The sequence below is a fragment of the Typha latifolia genome, chromosome 3, assembly GCF_019914945.1.
Source record: "Typha latifolia isolate L0001 chromosome 3, TyphaL0001v2, whole genome shotgun sequence".
Lineage (NCBI taxonomy): Eukaryota > Viridiplantae > Streptophyta > Magnoliopsida > Poales > Typhaceae > Typha > Typha latifolia.
In genome coordinates, this window is record NC_133088.1 from 18,342,947 (window position 1) to 18,369,822 (window position 26,876).

At 36.6% G+C, this 26,876-nt stretch overlaps 4 protein-coding genes across 8 annotated transcripts; 3 read left to right on the plus strand and 1 right to left on the minus strand.

Moving 5' to 3' along the window:
- Nucleotides 1-58: 58 nt before the first annotated feature.
- LOC140783830 (thylakoid lumenal 29 kDa protein, chloroplastic) lies at nt 59-4,379 on the plus strand. 2 transcript variants are annotated; one of them, XM_073130905.1, is made up of 11 exons: nt 59-256; nt 507-614; nt 1,052-1,136; nt 1,214-1,248; nt 1,331-1,396; nt 1,496-1,536; nt 1,633-1,763; nt 2,499-2,605; nt 2,989-3,126; nt 3,744-3,878; nt 4,195-4,379. In XM_073130905.1, exons 1-11 carry the CDS (start codon nt 164-166, stop codon nt 4,303-4,305), a joined length of 1,050 nt encoding a protein of 349 aa, XP_072987006.1. In that variant the 5' UTR covers nt 59-163; the 3' UTR covers nt 4,306-4,379. The 2 variants fall into 2 exon arrangements, with proteins under 2 accessions (XP_072987006.1, XP_072987007.1); XM_073130906.1 differs by having other exon boundaries at nt 125-256; nt 503-614.
- Nucleotides 4,380-4,943: 564 nt separating this feature from the next.
- Nucleotides 4,944-15,841, minus strand: LOC140783828 (ATP-dependent DNA helicase Q-like 2). 3 transcript variants are annotated; one of them, XM_073130903.1, is made up of 20 exons: nt 15,683-15,841; nt 14,603-14,823; nt 14,339-14,485; nt 14,040-14,255; nt 13,666-13,770; nt 13,457-13,561; nt 13,251-13,373; nt 12,222-12,310; nt 11,754-11,790; nt 11,643-11,676; nt 10,773-10,825; nt 10,625-10,702; nt 10,487-10,552; nt 10,333-10,399; nt 10,198-10,251; nt 9,143-9,250; nt 8,093-8,175; nt 6,665-6,743; nt 5,753-5,973; nt 4,944-5,669 (listed from the first exon to the last, which is right to left on the minus strand). In XM_073130903.1, exons 1-20 carry the CDS (start codon nt 15,741-15,743, stop codon nt 5,472-5,474), a joined length of 2,145 nt encoding a protein of 714 aa, XP_072987004.1. In that variant the 5' UTR covers nt 15,744-15,841; the 3' UTR covers nt 4,944-5,471. The 3 variants fall into 3 exon arrangements, with proteins under 3 accessions (XP_072987004.1, XP_072987003.1, XP_072987005.1); XM_073130902.1 differs by having other exon boundaries at nt 10,625-10,711; XM_073130904.1 differs by lacking the exon at nt 6,665-6,743 and having other exon boundaries at nt 10,625-10,711.
- A 604-nt stretch (nt 15,842-16,445) lies between these two features.
- Nucleotides 16,446-21,342, plus strand: LOC140783832 (uncharacterized). Of its 2 annotated transcripts, none has more exons than XM_073130910.1 (7): nt 16,446-16,700; nt 17,791-17,928; nt 19,030-19,905; nt 20,010-20,168; nt 20,378-20,487; nt 20,609-20,677; nt 20,858-21,169. In XM_073130910.1, exons 2-7 carry the CDS (start codon nt 17,802-17,804, stop codon nt 21,005-21,007), a joined length of 1,491 nt encoding a protein of 496 aa, XP_072987011.1. In that variant the 5' UTR covers nt 16,446-16,700; nt 17,791-17,801; the 3' UTR covers nt 21,008-21,169. The 2 variants fall into 2 exon arrangements, with proteins under 2 accessions (XP_072987011.1, XP_072987010.1); XM_073130909.1 differs by having other exon boundaries at nt 16,469-16,700; nt 20,821-21,342.
- Nucleotides 21,343-23,496: 2,154 nt separating this feature from the next.
- Nucleotides 23,497-26,535, plus strand: LOC140784398 (pentatricopeptide repeat-containing protein OTP51, chloroplastic). The gene is made up of 2 exons (XM_073131791.1): nt 23,497-24,021; nt 24,372-26,535. The coding sequence occupies exons 1-2, from the start codon at nt 23,497-23,499 to the stop codon at nt 26,175-26,177; spliced, it is 2,331 nt and encodes a 776-aa protein (XP_072987892.1). The 3' UTR covers nt 26,178-26,535.
- The last annotated feature ends 341 nt before the right edge of the window (nt 26,536-26,876 follow it).

Genomic DNA, 26,876 nt, shown 5'->3' on the forward strand with positions numbered 1-26,876 from the left:
CTAACATGTGATGGGATATCCGGATAAAACCCGAACGATATGTGGCGTCCTATGGATAGGAATTAGGAAGCGCTTTTTTATTGGCCACCTTATCCTTCCCTCTCCTAAAATACAGAGGCAGAGAGAGAATAGAGTGAAGAAAAAAGAAGAAAAAATCTCAGTAATGGCGGGAGTTTCCTTCTTCTCCACTCTCCCTTCTCTTGTTTCCCGCTCGCCTCAGCATTTGCTCTCGCTACCGGCGTCCAGACGCGCTCATGTATGTCTCTGCTACTTCTCTATTCCACATGCAAAATCATTCATCACTTGCTAAAGTTGGAAACTACCAATTTCTTCTAAAATCAGCCCGTTTTTAGTTTGCGTTAGCACTTCGGTTTGCTTCTTCTTAGCTATTGTTTGGATTTGCAACACAATCGGGAATGAGAGCAAAATTAATTACTCTTTTTTCCCCCCCTTTTTCCCTTTGAGCCTACGTTTGGATTCATGTAATGTAGTTCTTGTGAAGCCAGGTTGAGATCTGCTGCCATTTGGTGGAAGAGAAAGCTAGTGTTGCTGATGGACAATGGCAGATTAAGAGAAGGGATGTTCTCAGTTGCTTTGGAACTGTTGTTGGCATGGTATGTGCTGCTTGAAACACCATCAAAACATGTTTTCTTGCAAATGTATATGAAAAGGATAATGGCATCAACATCATTAGAATCACTCGCTTAAAAGTGTATACATGTATTCAGGTGACTGCATAATGTGCAAGCATATAGTTGCTTCTTTTTATTACAGTAACACCGTATAATTCATATTCACCTGCTACCTTGTACATTCTAAGTTAAAAGTAAATTAATTATGGAACTGATGTAACTTATCAAATTTTGTGAATTTTTGAAGTGCTCTAACTGTCAAAAACTTACCAACTGGGTAAATTAGATATCACAGGTCGTCCAATGAATGGCTGTTATATCAAGTGTACCCCAGCAATTTTCCCTGTTCTATAGGAACTTAAAAGTGTTAATGATAAAATGTTGACTTTGGCCTCTATTTGTTTGTTTTGCTTTCTTAGGAAATCATTACAAGCTCAGGGAAACTCACTGGAGCGGCTGATGCTGCTGATTTAATTCAACGTAGACAACGCTCTGAGTTTCAGTGTAGGTCCTTTGACACCATGATATCTTTTGATATATACTGACTGGTCAAAATAATTTACTTCAAATCTCACCTGCAGCCAGTATCAAAGGCACTCTCTCGACAGCCATAAAAGTAAGGAAATTCATGGCTCTGCAGATTCATTTTGTTTATCAGTGAATCTATTCTTGGCTAATATCTGTCACACCACCTGAAGGAACATCCTGAGCTAGTCTCATCCATATTGACCTTAGCACTAAATGATGCCACAACATATGACAAGGTAAGCTGACCAAAATTTTCCCAGAATTGGACTTTTCTCCCTTTTGGGTGGACTTCTATACCAATTTCATAAATGACATTTACTCAAATAAGTTTCTAGGCTACAAAATCTGGAGGCCCAAATGGATCGATCAGGCTAAGGTACAAAATTAATGCAGCTGCCTTCTAGCTTATGTAATTTGCAGCAGTAATAACCTGATGTTATTCTTTATTCTTTTGTCTGTTTTTCAATAAAAGTCCAGAAATGAGCAGACCTGAAAATGGTGGGCTTTCTGCCGCTCTGGACATGTTAGTAGAAGCAAAAAAGGAAATAGATTCTTACTCCAAGGGAGGACCTATTTCATTTGCAGACCTCATCCAATGTGCAGGTAGGTTTTATTTCTTGCTGCAGAAACTAATTACTATCTTGTTTCTATCTGAACCAATAAGGATTTACTGGTAAATATGCTTTTCCTGTTTTATTTTCTAACAAAGTGCTATAAGAATGTTGGACCTGTTGGTGCACTATCTGACTTGCATACTTACAATTTAATGAACTGTATCACACTTTGTCTGATAAGACTTGCATATAAATGGTATTATAATTTGCTTATTGATTATTGTGGTTCAATTTGGAAAATGTAAATATAGAAGAATACGGCTGTATATATGCATTTCAAATTCCTCTATGACCTACTGTTAGAAAGATTATCACTGACTGACGATTTGGGAAGTCCATGGTAGATCCTTCTTGTTATCATGTAAAACTTTTCCTAATAAATGTGGGTATGGCTACAATGAGGGAATAAAAGCGTGTAGGATGATGTTCCATTACAATCTGGCTACCTGATGTAAGCCCTCCAGGAATTGTGGCACCTTCCTGGTTTGGTTAAATTCTAAAAAGTTCAGGGGAGATACCTTACTTTGTTTCCTTACATGCATCATGCATGCAAAGAAAATGGCAACATACATATATGTACACTGAAAGCTTATATTCTGTTGGTTTTTAAATTGTAATTGTTAAGTTACGTTGTAATCCTTCTTATATCTAAGTTATTTATAGTGCCATAATGTGTATTGCTCAAATACCATGTCCTTCTAAGTCACCCTTCCTTCTGCAACAGCACAAGCAGCTGTAAAGAAGACTTTTCTTGACTCTGCAATTAGAAAATGTGGTGGAAATGAAGAGAAGGGGAGAATACTCTATACTGCATATGGTTCAAATGGTCAGGTATGACTACTTTGTATATAAAATAAGTTGATGACTTTATGATCTAATCTAAAATACCTTTACTTTTCTGCTCTCTACTAATTATTTGTGCAGTTGCGGTGCTAATATTAAGAGTCTTTTAGTTGATACTATGGCTTATCTTGCATGAAGCAGTCTTATATACTGTAGAGTTCCTTCACGCAGTTGCCGGAATTTGAATTTTCCTGCCGTGTTCATTTTCTTCTTTATTTTATTTGAAAGCATTAGTTCTTTATGCTGGTTATGCAAGCACTACTGCAGAAATACAGAGCTTATGACTATATGCTTTCCTAGACGACATCAATCATATATATTTCATCATCAATCTTAGTGTAACATATTTGCATTTCCTTCCATGTCTACAGTGGGGCTTATTTGACAGACAATTTGGGAGAACAGATGCTCAAGATCCGGATCCAGAGGGAAGGATCCCTCAGTGGGACAAAGCTTCTGTTAAGGAAATGAAGGATAAGTTCTCTGCTCTTGGTTTTGGTCCCCGTCAGGTACCATTGTACTATTCTGAGCATCCTATAACGTTTAATTTTCATTCATATCTTTCATTTTGCAATCATTTTTTCTATAGCTTCTATTGTATTTTACTGTTTCGATACCAAAGTTTGAGTGTACCAGAGTCTAGATAAAGATATTTTGCACACCTGGACTTTTTGTCACATGCATCAGTGGCTGTGTTGTGCTCTCATATTTCAAGGAAAAACATTTGTAAATTCTTTATTCCACTTAATTTCTTGTTTTTAGCCATTGTTTAATATTAAGTTACCCTAGCAACTTGTGACTATCCCAATTCACTATAAAGCTGACGGACTTTGAAGGCTTAAAATTGCATTCTGTGCCTGACAATATAAAGATATCCACCTGTAAGTTCAAATAAAATCCAGTATGTTCAGTTTTATATTGGAGGATTGGAAATAGAACTTGATCTTATATAACCTGATTGGCGAATTCAACTTTTATGGAGAAGTTGATAGGTGATACATCAATCTACTCAATTGTGTTCCAATATTGTTAGAAAAGAGAATCCCATTTAACAGTTCATTCCCAAACTGTTAATTTAATTAGATCAGTGCTGATACTTTTAACAGTGAAGATCACTTGATTGCAGCTTGCTGTGATGTCTGCTTTTCTCGGTCCTGACCAATTGGCTACAGAGAGTCTTTTAGCATCAGATCCAGATGTTCGTCCATGGGTTGAGAAGTATCAGCGTAGCCGAGAGACTGTGTCCCAAACTGATTATGAGGTAAGCATTATCAGTTATTCAATATCTTAGATATGTTCCATCTGAAAGGGTGAAAATAAGAGAGAGAAGATTGCCCCAAATTGTTTGGTACGTGAGTTTTATAAGCTACTCCAAGCATAATAAAGAGATCAGAGAAAGCTGTTCAAGAATAGTTGATAAAAAACAATTTTATAACATTGTGATTCTGGCAACGAATTTTGGAGCCCTCTTATACCTCGGTCAGTTCAGTAGGCCTGAATTCTAGTGTTGTTTAGGATTTGTGGTCTTCTAAATTTCTCTTCTTATGACTCCATACTGATTAATGCTCATATGGCAGGTTGACCTGATAACCACATTTACAAAGCTAGGTTCCCTCGGGCAGCAAATCAACTATGAAGCTTATACATACCCAGTTAAAAAGATCGAATTGGGTAAACTAAAATTGTGAGGAGCAGGTGTTATATCATTTGTGAATTCTTGAGGATTCTAGTTGCAAGTTTTGAGAAACTGGTTTTTGATTAATTCTCTTTACGTTTTACTTCGTAACATGTTAGACAGCTGTTGAGGATATTGCAGTCTTGAAATGCTCACACCACATCTAAAATTATAGGAAAGTTCAATCCTGTTTTGCTTCCTAATATCTTTTTAGGCTCTTTTATGTTTTACTCGTAAATACCATATTCAGAACGTGGTAATTGAACATCACAATACGTAGATGATGAGCCATGTATTAAAAAGATAAGTATGAGAAATTACTTTTCTTTACCGTATTGAATAGTGACAATTGAAGATTGATATATGAACATTATTCACAAGCATATCCAGTAAAATAGAAATTTTCCATCAATTTTATGAAGACAGACACATTTTCTTTCAGAATCAGCTGACAAAAAGAAAAGCGTCCGAGATTTCAATATCTGATATGAAATATTCCGATGAACTTCATAGTTCATGCCACGAAGGACAAAAACATAACCTTCAAACAAGACAAATTGACAGAGTAACAGTTACCTGGAATGTTGTTTCAGATAGTTGCCTTAAATCTTCGCTGGAATCAGTAGAGGATAACTAAATTACTAGCAATAATTAAACAAAGAAAGTACAACTCTTCAGTCTTTGTTAACATGGCACCTCAAAGAAGTGTAGCTACAAGTCTGACATCCTTCCTAGTTGCACAGGATTCATAATTTAAGAAAGATTCATGAGGGATGTATCTTTATAAGTAACACTTTTCTCCACTATTTGAGGTGAAGACTTATCTGATTTTACACTTCTTTTTTTCAATTCCTGCTTTGATTTCACCTCTGTCACGAGTGATAGCTAATAAAAACTGGGAAGTCCATCAAGAGGCTGTCCAGTATGCTCATTTCAGACAGCAAATCAGCATCTAATAAATGAGAATACAGTGCAGATCAATGATCTCCTCTACTTTTCAGTGTCACAGATAGTTCTTGGTCTCTAGAACTACTGGACATTCGTTTTCATACTGCAATCTTGTAATTTCATTCAGCACAAAAACTTCCCTTACAAAGCTTCTAGTTGAAGATAATTCACAAAATTGTTCCACCATCCATAGAAGCTTGGTATCATACCCTTCCACCAACCCAAAATGCCCTATTCTTCATCTTCACTGCTTTCAACAAGAACGATAGCTTTATTCTTTTTCTGCCTCTTATTACTACCATTTTCAGTAGCTTTGGCTGCGGACTGCATACTAACATCAGGCTGCCCCAACATGATGTAATGCTGAATTAGCTGAATAATTCTGCAGCCATACTTCTCAGCCTTCACTTTCCCAATAAGCTTCTCTAGCTGCAGAAGTTGCGAAAAACTTCACAATTGGTAAAATGGTGTAATAAATTGGAAGCAGTACCTCAGGATGTAATAAATCTCACCTCTTCAATGGAAGTTGGTTTTTGGGTGCCTAACATGCTAATCTGTTGCACAGATAAAACAGCGTGAGGGAATATTCCACCATGGCTGGAAGAGAGTTCTTTCCGTAGCTCATCAAGTTTCGTTTCCAGTGCAGATTTGTGGCTGCACTTGGCGATCTTAGGACTCCTAGTGTTGTTACCAGGCGGAGCAATGCTAATCTCAAGCATAACTGCTTTCTTCCCTGTGGAGTGATTAATATAAGATTCTAAGGTACCACAATGACATGCAAATATGCCAACCTGATATCATAGATCTCCTAAATTCAACTGTAGGTTATAAATCAATCAATTTTATTGGAACCCAAGGATTTAGTGCAAAAGGAAGCAACTCCGGGAGAGATCCTAGATTGTGCACAGAATTGAGCAGGTTCAATAACCCAAGATGATTCTCAAATGATGCACAAAACATTTTACAGCAATTGACTTTTCTTCTACTTTTTTCATGAGAATGCAATAATTCTTTGTACTTTTATAAAGACAAGGAAGATGCCTCTTAAATTAGCTTTTACAACACAGTAAATGCATATGGAGTACCTGAGTAGGTAACACAATACCATTATGATATTTAAATTATCTTTGAAGCGCCAAGCGCCTGTGCCTAAAATGTTGATTGCATAAGTATCCTAGTTCTCTAGTTGGTTAGAACTTAGGGGCCCGTTTGGTTAGAGTCCAAGGACCCCTAATTTGATTTAGTAATCAAATATCTCAAATTCGGGGCTTAGCTTCAAACCAAACAAGCCCTAGAAGAGTAACAATCAATAGGTAGGCATTTTAACTAAAGCAGAAGAACATACTCCTGAAGTAAATCTTCTATCACTATGACTAAAATACTAACAGACTTGCTCCAGAAGTAGGGTAAGAAAAAGGTACCACCTTGTATTGCTAGCTTCCATAACGGTCCTAGAGCAACATATGCATTGGTAGAATAAGCTGTATGTTGAAATTCTTCTTTCTATGAGAGGAATAATTTTAATAAGTATATGCTGGACATATTAAAAAAAACTGGTAGTAAAGCAACCAAGGAAAGAAAACGAAGATAAGGTCATTGCATTTGTGCGCCAAATCTAACATAAATAAATAATGGAGCTTATGCAGCTGAATCTAGTCTAATTGTTTGTTTACACTGTCAAGATGGGCATTAAGTGCTTATCAAGGAACTAAACAAAACAATTAGCCTTACAGTACATGAGGAAGCAATTTTGTATAAATTAATCTAAGGCTAAGGTATTTAATAAAAAAATTCTATAAGTTTGAGAATCAATCAAGACTTTAATGTCACATGACCTGAATGTTAATTCACATAGAATTTTCTACAACATTTATTTAATCTATCTTGCAATTTTTTTTATTTGTTTATAATAGTGTACATATGTGGATATGGCATACGTCAAATATTAATTCAATAGGTACTGTAAATATATCCATGCAGCCATATAAGTGTATTTAGTCTATTATCGGGTAAAAATAAAACCCCATAATCTTTTCAATATTATATCTGTAATGTCATTATTTTTGTGTATTTGTAGCCACAATGTAGTGAGGATATTATATCAAAAGTCCGCAATATAATGTGCAACATCAACAATTTACTTCAAATAATTGTTTCATACTTTAATTTACTTAATTGATGATCTGTGCATCTTATTCAGTATTCACTGATATCCTAATAGTCGTCAAGACAGTAGGATAGAGCATCATAATTTGAAGTCCTTCTCATGAATTTCTAGAAGTAAACAAAGTTCTTAAGTTCACAGATAATTAGATTATTTTGATTTACTTATTCAACATCATTACAAACTATAGGGAATCGACTAGCAAAATATTTGAACTTCTTTTTTCTGTTAGACTGGATTGGATAATAGAAATGAACCATGGAGGCATGGACCATATCAAATATACTTGGACACTATCAGTAAGAACTGCAGAATCAGCTTTACTAGCTCAGGCTCGGATCAATTTGTACTCCATCTAAAACATATTTATATATCACAATTTAATTGCAAGAATGTAAGCATTTTAGTTGTTAGATCAAGATTTAAGAGCTGAAATATATTTTAAAGCAAGAAGTGAATTAAATGAGATTGAATGCTTAAATGAATTGTAAATCAGATAAGAAAGGAATTAATTCACTAAGCATTGATCTTATATAAATTCATAAAATACAAAGGGGAAAGACGATACATAGACCAAAGTAAGTCATGAAAACTCAAACCATGTAAAGTAAAGGTTCTACAAGGTATTGTACTATTTCAATTTTCAACAACTATTACTCAGTTAAGTACATTAATGAGATAATCTTACCAAAACACGGTCTAATATAAGCTGAATTATCAGCTTCTCAAGTTCCTCTTTCTTAAGATCAGAAACTGGGGGATTTGAAGCACCTGATAAATAATAGTCTTCCAATCTCAGTTGTCAAGTAAGAAGATACATCTTTATAGTAATATTCAAACATGGTTCCCAATGGGCATACTTAACATGCTTCAGAATGTGTCAGCAATCAAACTAAGCATCACAAGTGGTAAAAGCAATGTCATTAAACATTTTAATGATTAACACGAGAAAGCTAGATTTAGGGGGGTTGGATGGGAGCATTCCGGTGATCATTTACAAAATTTTAATTGTTTCACCTTCTAGTAGAAAATGTACAGTTGACCCCTAAAATTAAGTTTGACTCAACATATAAACTGTAGAATTTCAAATTCTTTTTCCTAAGAAAATGAAGAAAGACATCGGAATAAACTATTAAATCATGGTAATTTTAAAATTTAAATATTAGATTGTGCTAATCCAAATGATAGTAGAAGACAAGTTGTTTCAAATTGTCAAAATTGTCCAGAAATTCTATCACAGCAGTCTAATAGTATCCAAGAATAGGTAAATACAGTAGCCCCAGATATTAGATTCCCGCTTCTAAGATCATTGTTAAACTTTAATGATAAATTGAAAGCATATCTGTTATAGATTCTGGATCCAGGAAAAAGAAACACAGAAATTAAACATCAAATGTAGAGTTGTACACATCTATTGACAAAGAATTTCACCAAAACTCCAAACTTTTTGGGGATGTCCTATAATTTATGCACAATTGAGAATTATTCAAAGAGGCAGCACCATCATGATATTTTAAAGAAAAGACCTAAGTCCATCTAATATTTTCACAGCTCAGCAATAGATCTATCATCCATGGACCATTTAACAATTCATTTTGTCAATTTTATTGGTATTAGAAGTATGAAGAATAAAGGAGGATGATAACCTCTTTATATACGATAGGAAAAAGGATTAACTTAGACAATCAACTATATGATAAATAAAACAGTGTTGTTCTTTCCTGGGAAGAAAACTTACCTACTTCCTTAATTTTTGATTTGAATCTGTCGACTAGTTGTAACAACGTTGCTTTTTGATCATTCAATTGCATGTCATGTAACAATGAGACAATAATTTTTGCATGGTCTGAACAGAATATAGATAACCATCAGACAGCACTTCATATTATGGATCGACATGCTGAAGAAAGAAATACAAAAACAGTGCATCTATAGAAACAGAAATGATGATATAATGCCAAATAGTTGAGCTTCTTATAAGAACAGTAATCTTGATCAAAATTTTAAAGGTTCATAAGACGCGTCCCGACCTTCTGCACACCTTCTATATTTTCCTCCCAGACCCTACATTAATTGGCGAGATCCTTGTGGACTATGGTGCCTTATATCTCATTGTTCTATTACAGGGTGAAAAGGAGAACTACTTTTTCCTACTAGCTCCTTCTCAGGAATCAAATAGAACATACATTTATACTACAAGCAAAACAATTATAGCATCTAACATTTTTATCCTGTTTTAACTGTTCCAATTGATAGAAGCTAGGATGCCCATATCTTTAATTTGTAAGGACCAATAGAATATCCGTCAAAAGATATTATGTTTTGTGATACAAAATCAACATATTTTGAAAGATCATTTTATGGGCAAGGCATCCCTATAATACCCGTTATCAACTGGCTGGCATGCCAAAGACTTTTGTAAAATAAGTTATACATGATCAGCTTACGGCTACTGTGTAGCTTATTCAACTCCCTAAAAGATGTCTTTTGAAGTTTTACCCAAAAGACGCTCCACTAGTTCAATAAGCTGAATCAAAACCTGCTTTTGCAGATAAAGGCATAGACTGCATAATATAAACAACAGTATTAAAAGGGAATAAAATAGAAATGCGTATACCATTTGAGTTCAAGAAACCATATGTCTATTAGTGGCAAAAAGTTGCTCTTCCAAAGACAACTAATTGAAGAGGAATGAACAGAAAAATCAAGTGAGTAATCTAGTAACTATTTCCCAAAAACAAAGGTGCGTAAACTAGTAATGAAATGCAATCTAGTGAATGCAAGTAGTCATACAAGTTGCATCAACTTCCCTTATCTCAGATCCATAAGCACAGTTGTCACACATCCCTGAAATATAAAATTTACATAATTATGTCTGTAAAAAAAAAGGCGGTTTATCAGCTCCCACAAAATAGCATTAAAAACTACCATTACAGTCCTGCATAGTCTCCCCAAAATGCTGAAAGAAAGCACTTCGACGGCAGTTTCTTTTTAACTGTAAATTAAGAACACAGAGATTAAGCCAACTTTCTGGAAGTTAATCAAAGTACTGTGTTGTTGACAAAGCACATATTAAGTCTACCTGACAGTATCGCACTATATCATATAAATTTTGCAGGCCACAATTCTCATAGAAGACCATTGAACTCTGTTTAGGAACTCGAGGTCAAGAAAGAAAGAAGAATAAAACCTAATGGTAAAGAAGGATATTAAAATTTACCTGACGTGGAACATCACCTGGTCTATAATATAAAACACATTCTGAAGGAAGTCCATCTCTTCCAGCTCTACCACTCTCCTGACATGACTATAATTTTATGAATTGATATTCTACAGTACAAAGGATGTAAAGTTGTAAACAAGTATACCTGATAGTATGTCTCCATTGACTTGCTGAGGCTATGATGAATCACAAACCTAACTAGAGAAAATCAGGAATTAATTAGCCATCAAATAGCTTAATTGAGGAGCACCCGTAAAGAGAGAACATATCCTAATTATAGAATAATCTAAGCACAAAATTATTGAATTAACAGCTTCAGGATGCAAGTATATTGCACTTCAACTTGTACCTATATGCCATTTATATGTTAACAAGTTATTCCATAATTGAGGAGATGGAAAAATCATCTTAACCCCCAAAAAAGAGATGATATTATGAATAAGACCGCACATATGCATATACAGATACTTGCCGGCATGTGAGCAGAATGCTTGTGCATTATGCATAATGATACTATGCAAACTCTGATGTCACATGATTAAGAGTTCTAGTATCTTTTGTCTCTAAACCTCTCTACTCATAAATTCCCACATAAGACAGTTTAGAAAAAAATTTATCCACATATAACTTCTGCTTAGAAAATTTTGATCAGGCAGCAAGCCCTTATAGAGTTCACACTAACACTTAAATGTATCAAATCACTTAAATAGAATGTAAGTTAGCAGCTTACTCACATTTATAGTTGATTCAATAGGTAAATCAGATAGTCTGAATGTATGAATGCACTATGAAATGAAAAACTAAAAAAAAAAAATCAAAATTTGCATATTTGAACATTTGACTAATAATTGGCAAGTAACACCTGAGGCTACCAAGGATGGAAAATGTTTATGAACTCCATGAAGAGCAAATTCTAATAGACCATGAAAAATAAAGTAGCTTAGTTAATTAAATAACCACAAGTATGTGAGAAAATAAAACAATCATCAAATGAGAAAGTGCACAATCAACCCACCATCTGGCTTGTTGATGCCCATACCGAAGGCTACCTGCAAAAGTAGGTGTTCATCAAAACAATAACATGGAGAGAGAGAGAGAGAGAGAGAGAGAGAGAGATTATACATACCGTACCAACAATGACCTGCAATTTGTTTTTGCTCCAGCTGTTGGATGAAAACAATCAAAAACATCACTTGTAAGAGAGGTTTGGAGGACTTCTCAAGTAAAATGCCCATTCATAACAGAAAGAGTCTGTGTGTGTGCACGCGCTTTGTGACAAGCAGTACTTTAGCAACATCAGCAAAGAATGTAGCCTAGATTATCTGCACTTCTTTTGAGTACATAAATAGATAATTGCCAAGAATATTTTTTTCCCTCAGCTGGTTGCAAACGTATAAAATCATGTAGCAAAACCTAATCTAAATAGCATCTTGCTAGCTACAAAAGTATATAACCACTCCTCTTGATCATCCATAGATATCAAAATAACTTTCAATTACTATAGTGAACAGTGGAAATGAAATGGCCTAGAAACAAAAAGAACTGAAACAAAGAAGCTATATTAATGATAACTAACACTCAAGGATGAACTTACAGCATATGAACTTTCCCACGAGCAACTACCTCCATATCTGCATGATAATAATCTGCTGAAATTCCACGTTCGCATAATTCCTTTGCAACCTATATATATATGGTGTAAGGAACTTCAAATTTTCACTTGCAACAATACTACCCAAAATGAAGAGTAATGAGGCATACACTGAAGATAGCAGAACAATATAATTTTAGCAATAAAACTAGTATAAAAGAAATGCAATTTATTGCAAAGGATGTTATCTGATTACTGGTAACACCTCTATTGGTAATTGAAGGTCTAAAAAACTAAAACTAAGATTGTGTTTCCTAAAGAAATTTTAAGGAACAGCAGATTGCTTTGTGACGATGAGTTGGCGAAGAAAAAAAAATCAAAATTTTGAACACAAGCTTTCCCTCTATGGGACTAGAAATAAAACTCCAATCTAAGTGCAAGCTGACACCACCACGTAAACTAGTCATTAGAATATGAATGGAGGAGCCTTTGTTGCTGCATTCACCCTTGGCAAATGTAAAGAGAAGATAATTAATAACAAAGCAAAACCAACTCAACTCGACAGGCTTATACCTGATAATTATGTAATTAGAATGATTGCAGAAAGATCAATGAGCAGAAGTCTTTGGTTTCATGAAAATTTCGTGAAATTTTAATTTCTTTCATATTAGATAGTATGAAGAAGAGCCTAATGTATATGGTATCAAATGTAAGAAATTAGACAATATCATAGTAAGAAGAGGAAAAGTTGATACACTCCATGGAGGCAAAATAAGAAGCAAAAAGATTGTGACAGAGGATCTCACAAGTCTACAAAGAACTGTACAAGCATGGGCCTTACTTTAAACATATTTACTGACTAGAGGGCATCTGATACACAAATCCACTGGGACATTATATTGGTGATGCACAAACATCAAAAGTTAATATTTAATATTATTATTTGCACTTCTGCAGTCATATCATCACATTGAACAGAACAATGGAACAAGAGATATCATTTGACACAAGAAATAAAACCAGTTCTCAAACCTGCTGGCACTCCTTCCTGGAAAAACAGTAGACAATCCCAGATTCATTATTTGAGTACGATCCGCGTATAAAGTCTGCAATTTCATCAATAACAAATTTTCCAACTGATGGCTTCTCATGTACCTAAGTAACCAGTATATTTATAAGATACATTAAACTAATCTAGAAACAAGGCCCTGTTTTAATCCTTAGAGAATAGTGTGTACTTTGTAGAACAGATTAGGTCTGTTAACTGTAGTAACAAACTTGACACATTTGGGAATATGAAGCATCTCCATCAAATCTGTTTGGACTTTATAAGTAGCAGTTGCCTGTGAAATGGAAGTCACCGATCAGCGCGATTAGCAATCATTCTTCTCTTTGCATAAAAATAAATTGCAGTGATTTTAAATAAATTGTGACAGTTGGAACATACCGTTAAGGCTATTACAGGAACATTAGGAAATTGAATTTTCAAGATACCCAGATTCTTATAGTCAGGACGAAAATCATGCCCCCATTGACTACAACAGTGTGCCTCCTGCATGATAACCAAAGAATATGAAATGTATACAAGATAAAGGCCATAAAAATTTTAAATCATGAACTCATAAAAAAAAGGTTATTTATGTAATTATGAATGGCAGAATGGATTTCAGATGCTGAAGGTGAATGGATTGTGTTTGTGTAAGAAAAGTTACATTATATTTTTAATCAGCTTCCAAAATTGTCTTTTTCAGGAATGATCATGAATGACGATGGATCAATGATAAATTCAGTTAAATTAAGGTAAGGAAAACCATTACTCACATCAATTGCAATAAGGGAGAGACGCCCACCATGGTGGCACTTTTCAACTTTAGACATAAACCTCTTGCTTTTTGATATCTTTTCAGGAGTTACATATAACATTTTAAGTGCTCCTTCACCTTTATCAAGGGCCTTGTAAATAAATTTTTCATCTTCCTTACTAGTAGTTGAAGTCAACATATGTGCTGGAATACCTAAAGCAGACAGCCCCATGACCTGGAACAATAGACTCAAAGAGTAAGAAACCAGAAAAAGAGCATGGACAACAGATGATATGCTGCAATAGAACATAAACAAACCTGATCCTGAATAAGAGAAAGCAAAGGACTGACAACCAGGGCAACTCCATCATGAAGCATGGCTGGAAGTTGGTAGCATAAGCTCTTGCCACCACCTGCAGCCATTATAACCAAAACGTCTCTTCCACTAATAACAGCATTTATAATCTGGAAGTAGTAGAAGACAGACCGCATCGGCTCAGGAATGTAAAGTTCAGATGAATATTTTATTTTAAAAGAAAGACGAGGAACCTAGAAATCAAGCACTGGCAGCAATATACTTACTTCTCTCTGATTTGCTCGATAGAAAGGTATACCAAAAACATTGAATCTAATATCATCAGCATGAGAATCCCACTCAAAACTCCCAGACCAATCTTCTGCAGCAACCGGAGCAGTGTTATTCCCTGTTTCTTCAGATGATTTAACTTCAGCCAATAATGTCTTCAGTTCAGATTGTCTCTCATGCAGTTTTTCTTGGCGATCAAGTAGTGCTTTTATTTGGTCTGAAGAATGCAGATTCAATACGAATATTGCCAGACAACATGGAGTAAGAATCTCTGCTTTAAACTACGAATTTCCAAAAACTGGCATCTCACCATCTTCTTTAGCATGAAACATTGATGTTTTACTATCTAACCTAAAAATCATGATTACAAATCACATTTTTTTCTGAAAAAAAAAAACTAGATGGTTGATTTCGTTCATGTAATTCACAATATGTCTGCTATCACTGGTTTAAGTTGTCTATTTACTTAAATTCTTAAATACAAGTCATTCTCATGCTACATTTGCTTTTGTGTTGGTGATCCTTCTTTATTTGACAACTACATGCTAGTAAAGTTACAAACTTTGAATAATTAAAAAATATATATATTTGAAACAACCTTTTCTATAACTATGGACCCAAAATGAGATCCTTCGGGTGACCAAAAACAGAGTGCAGCTCCACCCACAAAAGATGCACATGTAATACCGAATTCTGATAGAAATTTAAGAACTTGGTACAAATCAGCTTGCATTCTCTTGCATTGTGGGCATAATGATCTAATTAAAGAGGAAAAGGTATCAGGAAAACCACCCAAGTGTCATCAACCTTCTCACTTTGTGCCACCGAGCCAAGGAAAAGAGATCACAAGACATGAGGCGGATGAAATTTATCAAATATCAAGTTTCTTTTAAATGACGAATAAAGAGTTTCAAGAAACCTAACCAATGATCCGCCTATTCTTTACCTGCCACCTATCGAAGAAAAAGAGTACACAAGAAACAAACCGGTGGTTTTAAACAAAAGTCCTAACTTCTTGATTACCTTCTCTATTTTCCTATTAGTTTTTCATCTGTGGGAAGAAAGATCGATGTTACCTTGGACGTCTTGGAGCTCGGCTTCGACGCAGAGGAGCTCTTCCTCGATATCGGCCTCCATGACCTAAGTCAATCTCTTTCGGGGGATCTCTCAAGGAGCGTTCGAAGAAGATATTTCCGACCGGCAAACGGCCGTTCGCGCTTAACGCCTCCTGTTCTGGCATTTTGACGATGAGGACGACACTTTAAAACAGGTACAGGTCGGAAGCGGGATCCGATAACCCGTCAATGCGGTACGCTCGGTCGCACCTGATCTAAAATTTATGGGCTCCGATTAAAAAGAGGAATAATTTGCAAGATTTTTTTTAATTTATCTTTTAGCAAAGCCCGTAAATAAATCATTTGCAAGAGAAATCAACCTTAGAAATACATCAGGTAATTGTAAACTAAAACACACAATACTTGTGATCTATATGAGAGCTTTCATAATTCAAACATATTTAGCTTTTTAATTCAACATATAAAATTGAATAATATAATATATATATATATATATATATATATATATATATATATATATATATATATATATATATATATATATATATATATATATATATACACACACCATACCGACTAGAGTCTATTATTATAAATTAAAAATATTAAATTATTAAATTACAAAAGCTCAAAATAATAGCCGATTATAAGATCTATTTAGTAAACGGATCCGGATTCATCTAATTTGATTCGGATCTGATGATCGGGTAGTCCGGATCAACTCATCAGAAGGTTAACCCAAGAAAAAATGGGATAGATTTATATAAATATAACCAATAAGAAAATAAGCAAACATTGAGGGGTACAAAAGCAAGGAAATGACCTAAGATCCCTTGCACAGCCACCGTTCGGATTGGCTCAACTTTCTCTCCCTTCGTTATCGGTCTCTCTTTACTTCTCAAACCCTAACCCGATCTTTCTCTCGCTCGCGAGAGGTGGTAAACGTCAGATCATATGGGGATTTCGTGAGGAAGAACCAATACTCTTTCGAATCCGACCTCAATCCTCAAATAGCCAGGTAATTTTTCTTTTTGGTTGCGTTTTCTCCACATCTAAGCTTCTGTTTGGTCCTAGTGGTTGATCCAGATATGTGCCTTTTCTGTTATCATTGTAAAATTTCGGTAGCGTTTAGTTATTTTCCCCCCCAAGCGTTTATATGCTATATATTTTATATTATCATTTGATCTATATCAGGAATCAGTCATCTATGTATAGTTCTCCTTTTTTTCCCTCCCAATGCTTATTGATGTGCGTTTAGTTTCCAAAAGCATGGTTATTTTCCCGTACAAGGCGAATACGGGACTACTGCTCCCCTAATGTTTCATAGGGCACAAGCAGTCTGCTAACTTCCTTAGAACTTGTCATGACTGGAGTTGGTTAAGTGCTTATATCAGCTGTCAGTCGTTTAATGGTGTTTTAAAATGTTGGTCTTGCATATTATGTAGCTGATAAATGGTTTAAACCTCACATACATTGAGTAATATGTTTAATACCGGGTATGGCAACTAACAAGTGGCTGGCCAAGAAAAGTAATAATCAGGTCTAATAAAGGTCCGTGTGTATATGGGTGCCTTGCCGCAGGCTCACAAGTGTGAATATGAGTGACTCCAATCCATATATCCAGTAAGGATTATTCAATTTGTCTTTGTCATTGTGTGTTCTCATCTTCTCGGGGCCATGATCCAGTCAAACAACTCTTCCAGAGAATATTGATGATGTGAATTTGTTGGCGAGATAATTCTTGGCTTTTCCTTTTGGGGGAATTTAAGATATAACATTATGAGATAGAACACATATATCTGTACACACGGATGCTGAGTTTAGATTTGACAAAGTCTTAAAGTCCGCATCTAGAAATCATGCAGCCTGATGACAAGATATAAAGTTTCAAATATAGACAAGCAAGTCCTGCATAGCAGCAACTAGTTATGTAATATTTGTATTTCATATCTATTTTAGCTTCCCTGATTCCCCATCGTCTCATCACGGATAACTTTATGCAGCCTCTTGCAGTTTCTATTATGTGCCTAGTTATTTGTCTGCATTGTTTCTTGAATTTTTTTTCTTTTTATGTTGTCAGTATCTTACTTTTGCTTTTCAACAATTAGGTGCTAATTCCATGGATCCTCCAAGAGAATCATCATCTCCTGATAAGCCATCATTTCGTAAGCTCACAAATGATGCAGCTAACAGAAAATACCGACGCCATTCCCCTGCAGCTGGATCAGAGTCATCTTCCTCTGATGGTTAGTTGCTCCACTTTGACTGCTATATTGTAGCAAACTTTCAATCCTGCTTTCCCATCTTTGAACTGTTACGCAGCTTTGGTATGACTAAGGTGTCAGTTTAGCTAATTTGTTTATGAGATTGTTTAGGCTAAGTTAGATACCTTCTAAGTTGGTGTGTTATATCATGTATGATCTTTGCGGACTGTTGTTATTGGTTGAGTTAGAAGCATTCATATATAATAGCACTGTATAAACTCAAAGATTGTGGTTTCTATAATGTTCTGGGGCCTTCGTATTTGCTTTCTTTTGTTTCTTAGCATCCAATGAGTAAGTATTTGAAACTCCCTGCAACAAGCTTGCTTTTAGTGTTGTTGCTGGATATTGCTGGCACTCTACTGTGTCACAACAATTAAATTCTTGCTTCGACATGCACTTGCTGGCTGCTTTTGAAATCAGATAATATATGTGAAGGAATTATTTTGAAAGGTCATCGTTGATTATTACCTAAAGGCACATAACTTGGGTGGCCTTAGATGCTACTATATTTTATTTGAGTTAGCTAGGCGATTGAACATTATATCATGTCATTGTATTGGAATTTGGACGTGTTGATTGCCATAGTTATTTGAGAATTATCTGCATGTGGCCTCTTCTTTATTCTTTTTCCTTATATGCCTGATAATTTGTGTTGGTTAACAGTGAGACTGCCATCCTTTTCTTAAAGGAAAAAAGAAACATGTTGTATCTTGAAAAAATTCTGTGACATCCCTAAGCATAGGAACTTTTATCATGTGAACTCCGGGGAGAGATCTAATTACTATCAAATGGAATAATTTGTGGAAGATAAGTCAACAAGCATATTTTAAGTTGTAACTCAAAATCTTACCTACTTGGCTGACTATTGCATATCATGCTGCAGGTCTTCTGTTCATTTTTAGTAATAAAACTTTTTTTCTTTTACGATATTGTTTGAAAATCACCATAAAATAAATGGCCATTCTCTTTTGAACTTCTATCAACGCTAGTCAATTATTACTCCAGTTGACAAGAACATGATTACATGACATTGCTGTCATGGTTGCTAACCTTGTTCAACAATGGGTTTCGACTCACTGACAGGCAGTCCTAAACGTCAAAGGAGTCGCAGTCCAGTCCATCCCAAGGAAGAGCGGTCTAAGATGTATGATGATAGGCGGAGCAAAGATCATGAAAAAGAAATTGACAGGGAGTCAACTCGTAACAGGTCCAGCAGAGGCCATGAGTCTCATAATGATAGGCATTTGTATGGAAATTCCCGTGAATCCCGTAAGCATGATGACTATAGCAGGTACCACCGTCGTGCCGATGAGGATGATAGGGGTTATCACAGGTTTTCACGATCAGGCCGAGAATCAAGGACTGACACACGTTCTGATAACAAGAGGCATGATGCCATATCTGATAGATCTCGTGATAGTTGGCGAAGCATTGATGATCACTCTAGAGAAAAGTCTGACAATATGGAGCGTAGGAGCAAGGATAGAGATAGAGAACCTGTTATGCAAGAGCATCACAAATATGATGAGAAAGGCTATGAGAAATCTATGCCTGAAAGCAGACAGATGAACTCAACCAGAGATTATGGTAAGAACAGAGATCGTGATCGATACAGAGATAGAGGGGCTGAAGATGACAAGACCGATCGATACAGGAGCCCGGGAAAATATAGGAATGATCATGCATCTTCGCATGAGGAGTCCCGGGGCCACTTGAAAGAAACTAGAAAGAGTAAGGAATTTGATGGGCAAGAGGATCTGCTAAAGAGAAAGCAAAATGACCAGGAAAGTGAAAAGCATAACTCCAGGACTAAGGAGGGAGCAATAGAAAAAGAGAATAGAGGTTTAATTGATTCCCATGAGGGGGATGGGAGAAACAAATACTCGGAGAAAGCTTCCAATAAGAATGAAAGTTCATTTTCTTCAGCAGAAAAATTTAAGCTTACTACTTCAGAAGTTGGTGAGAAGATTATCAGCTCTAAATCTAATTAACCTTCTGTGCTCAAAGCTTTTCTTCATTAACAACCATCGATCCTTCTTGTATTTCTTATGATCCAACTTTAGGAAATCCTATTGATGACAAGCCATCCTCATGTTCAAAACTGGTCAAGGAGGGATCTGAGAGAGTCACTTCTGAAACTCTGAGCTCAACTGCAAATCAGGCTGGAGCTTCGGGCGATGTTGATGCGGCAAAAGTTGCAGCTATGAAAGCTGCTGAATTAGGTGGGTATTATTTATTTCTTGCTATTAAATGGAGTCTGCATATTAAATATACGATTTCCATTTTCCATTATAAGATAGATAATCAATCTATAATTGTTTCTCCGTAACATGCAAAAGTTGCATATTAAATGAACAGCCTGCCACCATTTCCTTGTAATGTGGGGCTCATTGATGTTGTGTTTACATGACCGGCTGCCCCTGTGCTGCAGTAAATAGGAATCTTGTAGGGGTTGGAGCAGTTGGAGGCAGTGGATACTTGTCTACTGATCAGAAGAAGAAGCTGCTGTGGGGTAGCAAAAAGAACAACTCAGCAGAAGAAGTAATGTCTCTAAAATGCTGTATTGCATACAAAGTTTAGTTAGTTTATCATATTGATGACTTATCACCTCTTTCAAAGAACCTCATTTTTATTTAGACCTTGAACGTACACAATGTTGCAGACTGCTAATCGCTGGGATTTAAATCTGTTTGCTGACCGCGAGCGCCAGGAGAAGTTTAACAAGCTCATGGTAATTTCTGACTCTCTTTTCTCTAGTCATGGAGTTATAAAGAAAGGGTAAAAAAGAGAGCTGATAGCCGTCTTTCTTTACAAGACTATTTCCAAGCTGTAAACCTTTCTTTTGTATTTCACTCCTTACTGACACTTTTTTAGAGTCTGAGGTTGCCTTGGTACCTATGGCCAATTGTAGGGTGTGAAGGGGAACACAGTTCCGGAGCACAAGCCTGTCGACGACAATGTCGAAGTCAAGAAGCGGGAGGAGCTCGATATGGACTTAGAAAAGCAATACACTGCCGGACTGCGCAGAAGAGACGGTCGAACAGTTGGTCTTGGTCTCTAATGATCTCAGGCTTCATGTTATTTAATTCAAAACGAACCTCGAAAAATACTTTGTACAAAGTTTTATGTGCTCTATTTGGGTGTGGGAGAACTGTTCCTTGGTTGCTTTTGAAGAACCATCTAGAACTTATTTGGTTGTTGAAAGTATCACCTTCGAACTCAATTTTGAGTACAAGACCATTCATACGTAGTTCTGAACCCGTCTCCAAACTTTGTGAGACTGAAGTTGCATCCTCGCAAATTTGGTTTCAGCTAGGAGTTTTTAGTTTTTCACCAAACTAGTCGCACCTAATTTAATATCAGATTATACTCAGCATTTTATTTAAGAAGAGAAAATATTAATGTGTTCAATAATTTTTTTTAACATATAAAACAGATGTTCTATGTGTAGTAATAAAATAACAAATTATGATAGACTTAGTCGAATCTTTCAGTGTCATTTTTCAAAAGAAAATTTAAATAAGTTTAGCATTTTACGGAAAGAAATTATTAATAATATTAGTATTTTATTTTATTACATTTATATATAAATAGTAAATTTATTAATATTTTATATAAAGTTGAAATGCGTAAAAAGGTTTATCGACAGCTACATTCAAGGTTTTTCCTTATTTTCTTCCTAAGCAGGAAATTAGTCGGGGGGTGGGCTCTCATGTCGTTTGGTTGGATAAATTTTGGTGCCCTCAGCAATCACCATAGTTGCGCTTTTATGGCCTCTTGGACAGGCCCTATATATATATATATATATATATATATAAATAACTTCATTACGTAGTCAATCGCTGCTGCATACACAAGACGAGATCTAAATCACACAAATCTAAAACTGACATTGTCACTCAAAGCCAAAACTTTCATCATCATTATCATCATCATCATCATCGCCAAGAAGAAGAAGATTTTATAAAAAAAAATTAAAATTAAAAAAGGCAGTCAGGTTAGGAGGACATCAAGCCCTAAAACAGCCAGCAAAGCTCGGCAGATGGAGATAGGTACTGTGGCGGCGATGGTGTTGCACGCCGCTGCTGCTATTCTCACGCTCGATAAGTCCCTGGACATGTCGAAAGTGTTCGACGCTGCATGGTATGGCGATCGCACCCTCGTGCTCGTACCCATACGTGCTCTCCGCCTCTTCTAGCAGCTCCACGAACATGGGATGGTTCAGGTGCCCCACCGGTATCTCTACACGCCTCTGCTCCTCTCCCACCGCCCCCACGCGCACCACCAGGTGTCCCTTCGGAGGGAGGTGACGCCCAACCCTCCTCATCCCCGAAGGACCAGGACCAATCTTTAAACCAACCAAACAAACAAACAAAAGAGAAGAAATAATAACAATATTAAGATCAACAAAAAAAATAATTCAGTTAGTTAGTGGGAGAACACGGCCAGGGGTCGGAGATCATATACACTGAGAGGAGGAAGAGGGAGAGGGAGAGGGACGTCGTGGGCTTGGTGGTGGTATGCATAGTACATAGTATTGAGTTCGCGAGAGGAGAAGACTGAAAGAAAACTACTTATATGGGAGGGAAGAATTTAAGGTAGGCATATATTTTTAGATTGTATATATGCTGAAGATTTCCCAGATCCTGGTCGTTACCGTTTCACTTACTAAATTCGTTGAATTACCCTTATTAGAATATTGCGGCCAATATCTTTCCTTACTGTGCTAATTTATTTTTGCTTGTTGCTAATTTCCTAATAAGGGAGGAAATTTTCTTCCTGGGAGGCCCGCTAGTTCGAACCGCAATCTCAGATTGACCGGACCCGGCTCGCTTGGCCTAAAACTTAGTTTTTCTTTCTTCAATTCCGGGATGCCTTTATTTCGCTGAGGCAAAAGAGTATGCACGTCAGATTTTCCGTTGTGTCGTAGTGGCTCTGTGTACCTAATTTAAAATAAAAAATAAATAAATAAACAGCTAGTAACTAACCAAAAAGTTTTAAAACCAGATTATTCCCTGTTTGAAACAGTAAAATTAGATGAGAAAGTAAAATCTCACGTCTGTCCATAGAACCATTGAAAAGTTGAGTATTTTTACAGCGTTCGATTAAGGATTAATATAAACTTAAGAGACATGAGCTATTAGCCTATTACTCATTTTCATAAGATAAATTCCTTTTTTTTTTTTTTCAGAAAACTCTGTAAACATTTAAATGATCATTTTATTTTAAAATTTATTTTTTATTAAAATAAGAATAAAAGCGATGACATAAAATTAATTATATGGCACTCATATAACATATTTTTAATATATCTATATATGATTAATCATTAACAGAAAATGATATCTCAGATTATTATTTTTTAAATATAATTAAAGAGATATAATGATAAGAAGAAGATGTACATGTTAAAAGAAAGATATGGTAAATTTAATTATCCCCGTATGAAAGAAGAGTCTAAACTACATAATAAAATTCATTTATGATTTTATCCAATCGACGACGGAGCTCATTCTCGGGCGTAGCCGCGTAGCTCTCCCTCCCCCCCAAATGGCTTCCGCCACATGCTCCACCTCTTCTTCTACCACCCTCCTCTTCCCTTTCGCTCCTCGTTGCCCTCAATTCTCCTCCACCCTCTTCAGAATCCCACCTCCGCTTACTCTCCGCCGCCTTCTCCTTTCCCGCTCCTCTTCCTTGCTTATCTTCTCCCCTATCAAGGCCTCTCCGATCACTATGGAGCCTCTCCTACAAGAGGTAGAAGAAGAAGAAGAAGAAGAAGAAGACGAAGAGGAGGAGGTGGGTTATAGAATTGGGGGTAGGTCATTCTTGGATGTGTCGGCGGAGAGGGATATGAAGTCCCTGCCATCCCCTGAGCTTGAGGTGATAGAATTGGAAGATCTCCCCGAGCAGTGGCGGAGGTCCAAGATCGCGTGGCTCTGCAAGGAGCTGCCGTCTTACAAGCATTCGACTTTTGTTAGAATCCTCAACGCCCAGCGCAAGTGGATCACTCAGCAGGATGCCACGTATGTCACTGTTCATTGTATGCGAATCAGGGAGAACGAAGCCGCATTCCGGGTATGTATGGCTTCTCGCTGCCCGCCTATGAACTGTTTGTTTAATTGCTTTGTAGGTACACATATCACTTGCTGTAACCCTATTTTGGTCTTAAGATGTGATTTTGCAGGCACTTTCTAGACCTTCTTTTTTTTTCTGTCGTCTCAAATTGTGGCATTTTTATCATCTCACTAAACTCAGTATATGTATCGATTTGGTATTCATCACTTGGTAGGTTGGGTACTTTGTGGGTTGTTAGGATTGCATGCTTGGTAAGTCTCCCAATTGTATATGTTTCCAAAACACAGTTAGTCCGCATGGTTTAGTCATTTATCTTCACATGTCTGAATGGATGGGTGTGGTGGTTTCAGGTGTACAAGTGGATGGCGCAGCAGCACTGGTACCATTTTAATTTCGCTCTTGCAACAAAGCTGGCGGATTACCTGGGGAAAGATCGCAAGTTTGCAAAATGCCGAGAGATGTTTGATGAGATAACCAAACAGGGTCGTGTGCCCAGTGAGTCTACATTTCATATCCTGACTGTGGCTTATCTTAGTGCGTCTGTTGATGGCTGCCTTGAGGAGGCATGTTCTATTTACAATCAGATGATTCAGTTGGGCAGTTATAGGCCACGACTTAGTTTGCATAACTCCCTCTTCCGGACACTTATCAGCAAGACAGGAGGGACATCAAAACACTATCTCAAACAGGCTGAATTTATTTTCCATAATCTGGTGACATCTGATCTTGAGATACATAAGGACATCTACGCCGGCTTGATATGGCTCCATAGCTATCAAGATGAAATTGATAGAGAACGAATTACAACCCTGAGGGAGGAAATGAAGCTGGCAGGGCTTGAAGAGGGCAGGGATGTACTGGTATCCATCATCAGAGCTTTCTCCAAGGAAGGAGATGTCAATGAAACAGAAAAGGCATGGCTTAAGCTACTTCAGCTAGGTTGTGATCTTCCTTCGCAGGCTTTTGTCTGTAGAATGGAGCTTTACGCAAAGGCTGGGGAACCAATGAAATCACTGGAGATATTCAAAGGTATGAAGCAACAAGGGGTGCCCCTGAGTATTGCAGCATATCACAAGATAATTCAGGTCATGTCAAAATTTCAGGAGATTGAAATTGGAGAAGCACTTATGGACGAGTTCATTGGAAGCAGTATGAAGCATCTCATGCCTGCTTTTCTTGATTTGATGTACATGTATCTTGATTTGGACATGCACGAGAAATTGGAATTGGCATTCTCAAAGTGCCTTGCACGATGCCGTCCAAATCGAATTATCTATAACATTTATCTGGAATCTCTGGTAAAAGTTAGTAACATTGAGAAGGCTGAGGAGATATTTAATGAAATGCATGCAAATAGAATGATAGGAACTAATGCAAAGTCATGCAACATCATTTTGACAGGGTATCTTTCTGTTGGAGAGTATGAAAAGGCTGAAAAAGTTTATGATATAATGCGCCAAAAGAAATATGACATTCAGTCTGAGTCATTGGAAAAACTTCAGAATGGTCCCATCCTGGACAGGAAGGTAGTCGAGAAAACAGTGAGTATGAAACTGGACCAAGAACAACGTGAGATATTGATTGGTTTGTTTCTCGGTGGTTTGCAGATAGAATCTGATGAGCAGAGAAGGAATCATGTTATCCATTTTAAGTTCCATGAAAGTTCCGATGTCCACTCTGTTCTAAAGATGCACATTCATGAACGATTTTATGAATGGTTGACTTCACCAGATAGGTTGATTGATGTTGATAGTGAAATTCCTAACCAGTTCTCTACGATTGCACATTCTTATTTTGGCTTCTTCGCAGACCAGTTTCGGCTGAAAGGACGACCTGTTATTCCTAAGCTCATCCATAGATGGTTATCACCCCGTGTTCTAGCATACTGGTACATGTATGGGGGCTTCAGACTCTCATCAGGTGATATGTTGCTCAAGCTTAAGGGTGGAAATCATGAGGATGTCGAAAGGGTTGTCAAGTCATTGCTGGCAAAGTCCTTAGCTTGTAAAATCAAGAGAAAAGGTAGAGTGTTATGGATAGGTTTTCAAGGAAGCAGTGCAGATAGGTTCTGGAAAATGATAGAACCTTATGTTTTGGGCAATGTTAAAGATGCAACAGCTCAGCACAAGGGTATCACTGAGGAAGAAGAAGGCTAATTTGATAGCTCCTATGCTGAATCTGATTCTGATGAGCAGAAGCTTGATGAGAAGGTAGTGAAAATCATTTGATCACATCAAAGAAAATTTTGGAGGCTGCTCAAGAGTGGAAAAATTTGCAAATTTAGACCCAAATTTTGTAGCATAGAAATAGTTTTCTTGAGCATCTGCTGTAAAAGAGGGGTTTCGGTGCAGATTATAACTCCAGAGGATTCAGGGATTAACTATGTCTTAAATTTATTAAGTTCGAATTGTTGTCAGTTGCTACATGTTGGGTTATTCGAACTTTGTTCTTGTAAATGATGCTCTAAATTATATAAGTTCTGGACCTAGTTATAGTGAACCAGAGTCTACCTAATACCAGGCAAGGTTTCCAGTATGCTTTCTAGATTGTGCCATCTTGTTTTCCCCTCTTCATACTTCTAGTACGGCCTACCATTGTCTTTCCATGGATTTGGTCCTTATGGCATTGTGTACATTTTAAGTCAAGGTCACACAATTCATTTTTCTTAAGACACCCTAATAGACAAAACTCTCATTAACGGGAGATCTCAGTTGAAGACACCTCAAAGTTTTCAACTGAAGGCAATAGATAACGATGGTATGTTATTGGACTTGAATTTGCTTTGAAGCTTTAAAACTCACAAAAGGGGAGAGCAAGGTTTGGGTTACTGGTGGATCGGTGGATAAAATGTAGAA

Coding starts and splice junctions, on each gene's coding strand:
- LOC140783828 (XM_073130902.1), bottom strand. CDS start 15,743: ATGGAGGCCGATATCGAGGAAGAGCTCCTCTGCGTCGAAGCCGAGCTC. Junction 13,771..14,039: donor TCTCCCTTATTGCAATTGAT/GTGAGTAATGGT, acceptor GTTATCATGCAG/GAGGCACACTGTTGTAGTCA. Junction 10,252..10,332: donor GACTATGCAGGACTGTAATG/GTAGTTTTTAAT, acceptor TTTATATTTCAG/GGATGTGTGACAACTGTGCT.
- LOC140783830 (XM_073130905.1), top strand. CDS start 164: ATGGCGGGAGTTTCCTTCTTCTCCACTCTCCCTTCTCTTGTTTCCCGC. Junction 1,764..2,498: donor AGACCTCATCCAATGTGCAG/GTAGGTTTTATT, acceptor CTTCTGCAACAG/CACAAGCAGCTGTAAAGAAG. Junction 3,127..3,743: donor TTGGTTTTGGTCCCCGTCAG/GTACCATTGTAC, acceptor ACTTGATTGCAG/CTTGCTGTGATGTCTGCTTT.
- LOC140783832 (XM_073130909.1), top strand. CDS start 17,802: ATGGATCCTCCAAGAGAATCATCATCTCCTGATAAGCCATCATTTCGT. Junction 20,488..20,608: donor AGAACAACTCAGCAGAAGAA/GTAATGTCTCTA, acceptor ACAATGTTGCAG/ACTGCTAATCGCTGGGATTT. Junction 20,678..20,820: donor AGAAGTTTAACAAGCTCATG/GTAATTTCTGAC, acceptor ACACTTTTTTAG/AGTCTGAGGTTGCCTTGGTA.
- LOC140784398 (XM_073131791.1), top strand. CDS start 23,497: ATGGCTTCCGCCACATGCTCCACCTCTTCTTCTACCACCCTCCTCTTC. Junction 24,022..24,371: donor AGAACGAAGCCGCATTCCGG/GTATGTATGGCT, acceptor TGGTGGTTTCAG/GTGTACAAGTGGATGGCGCA.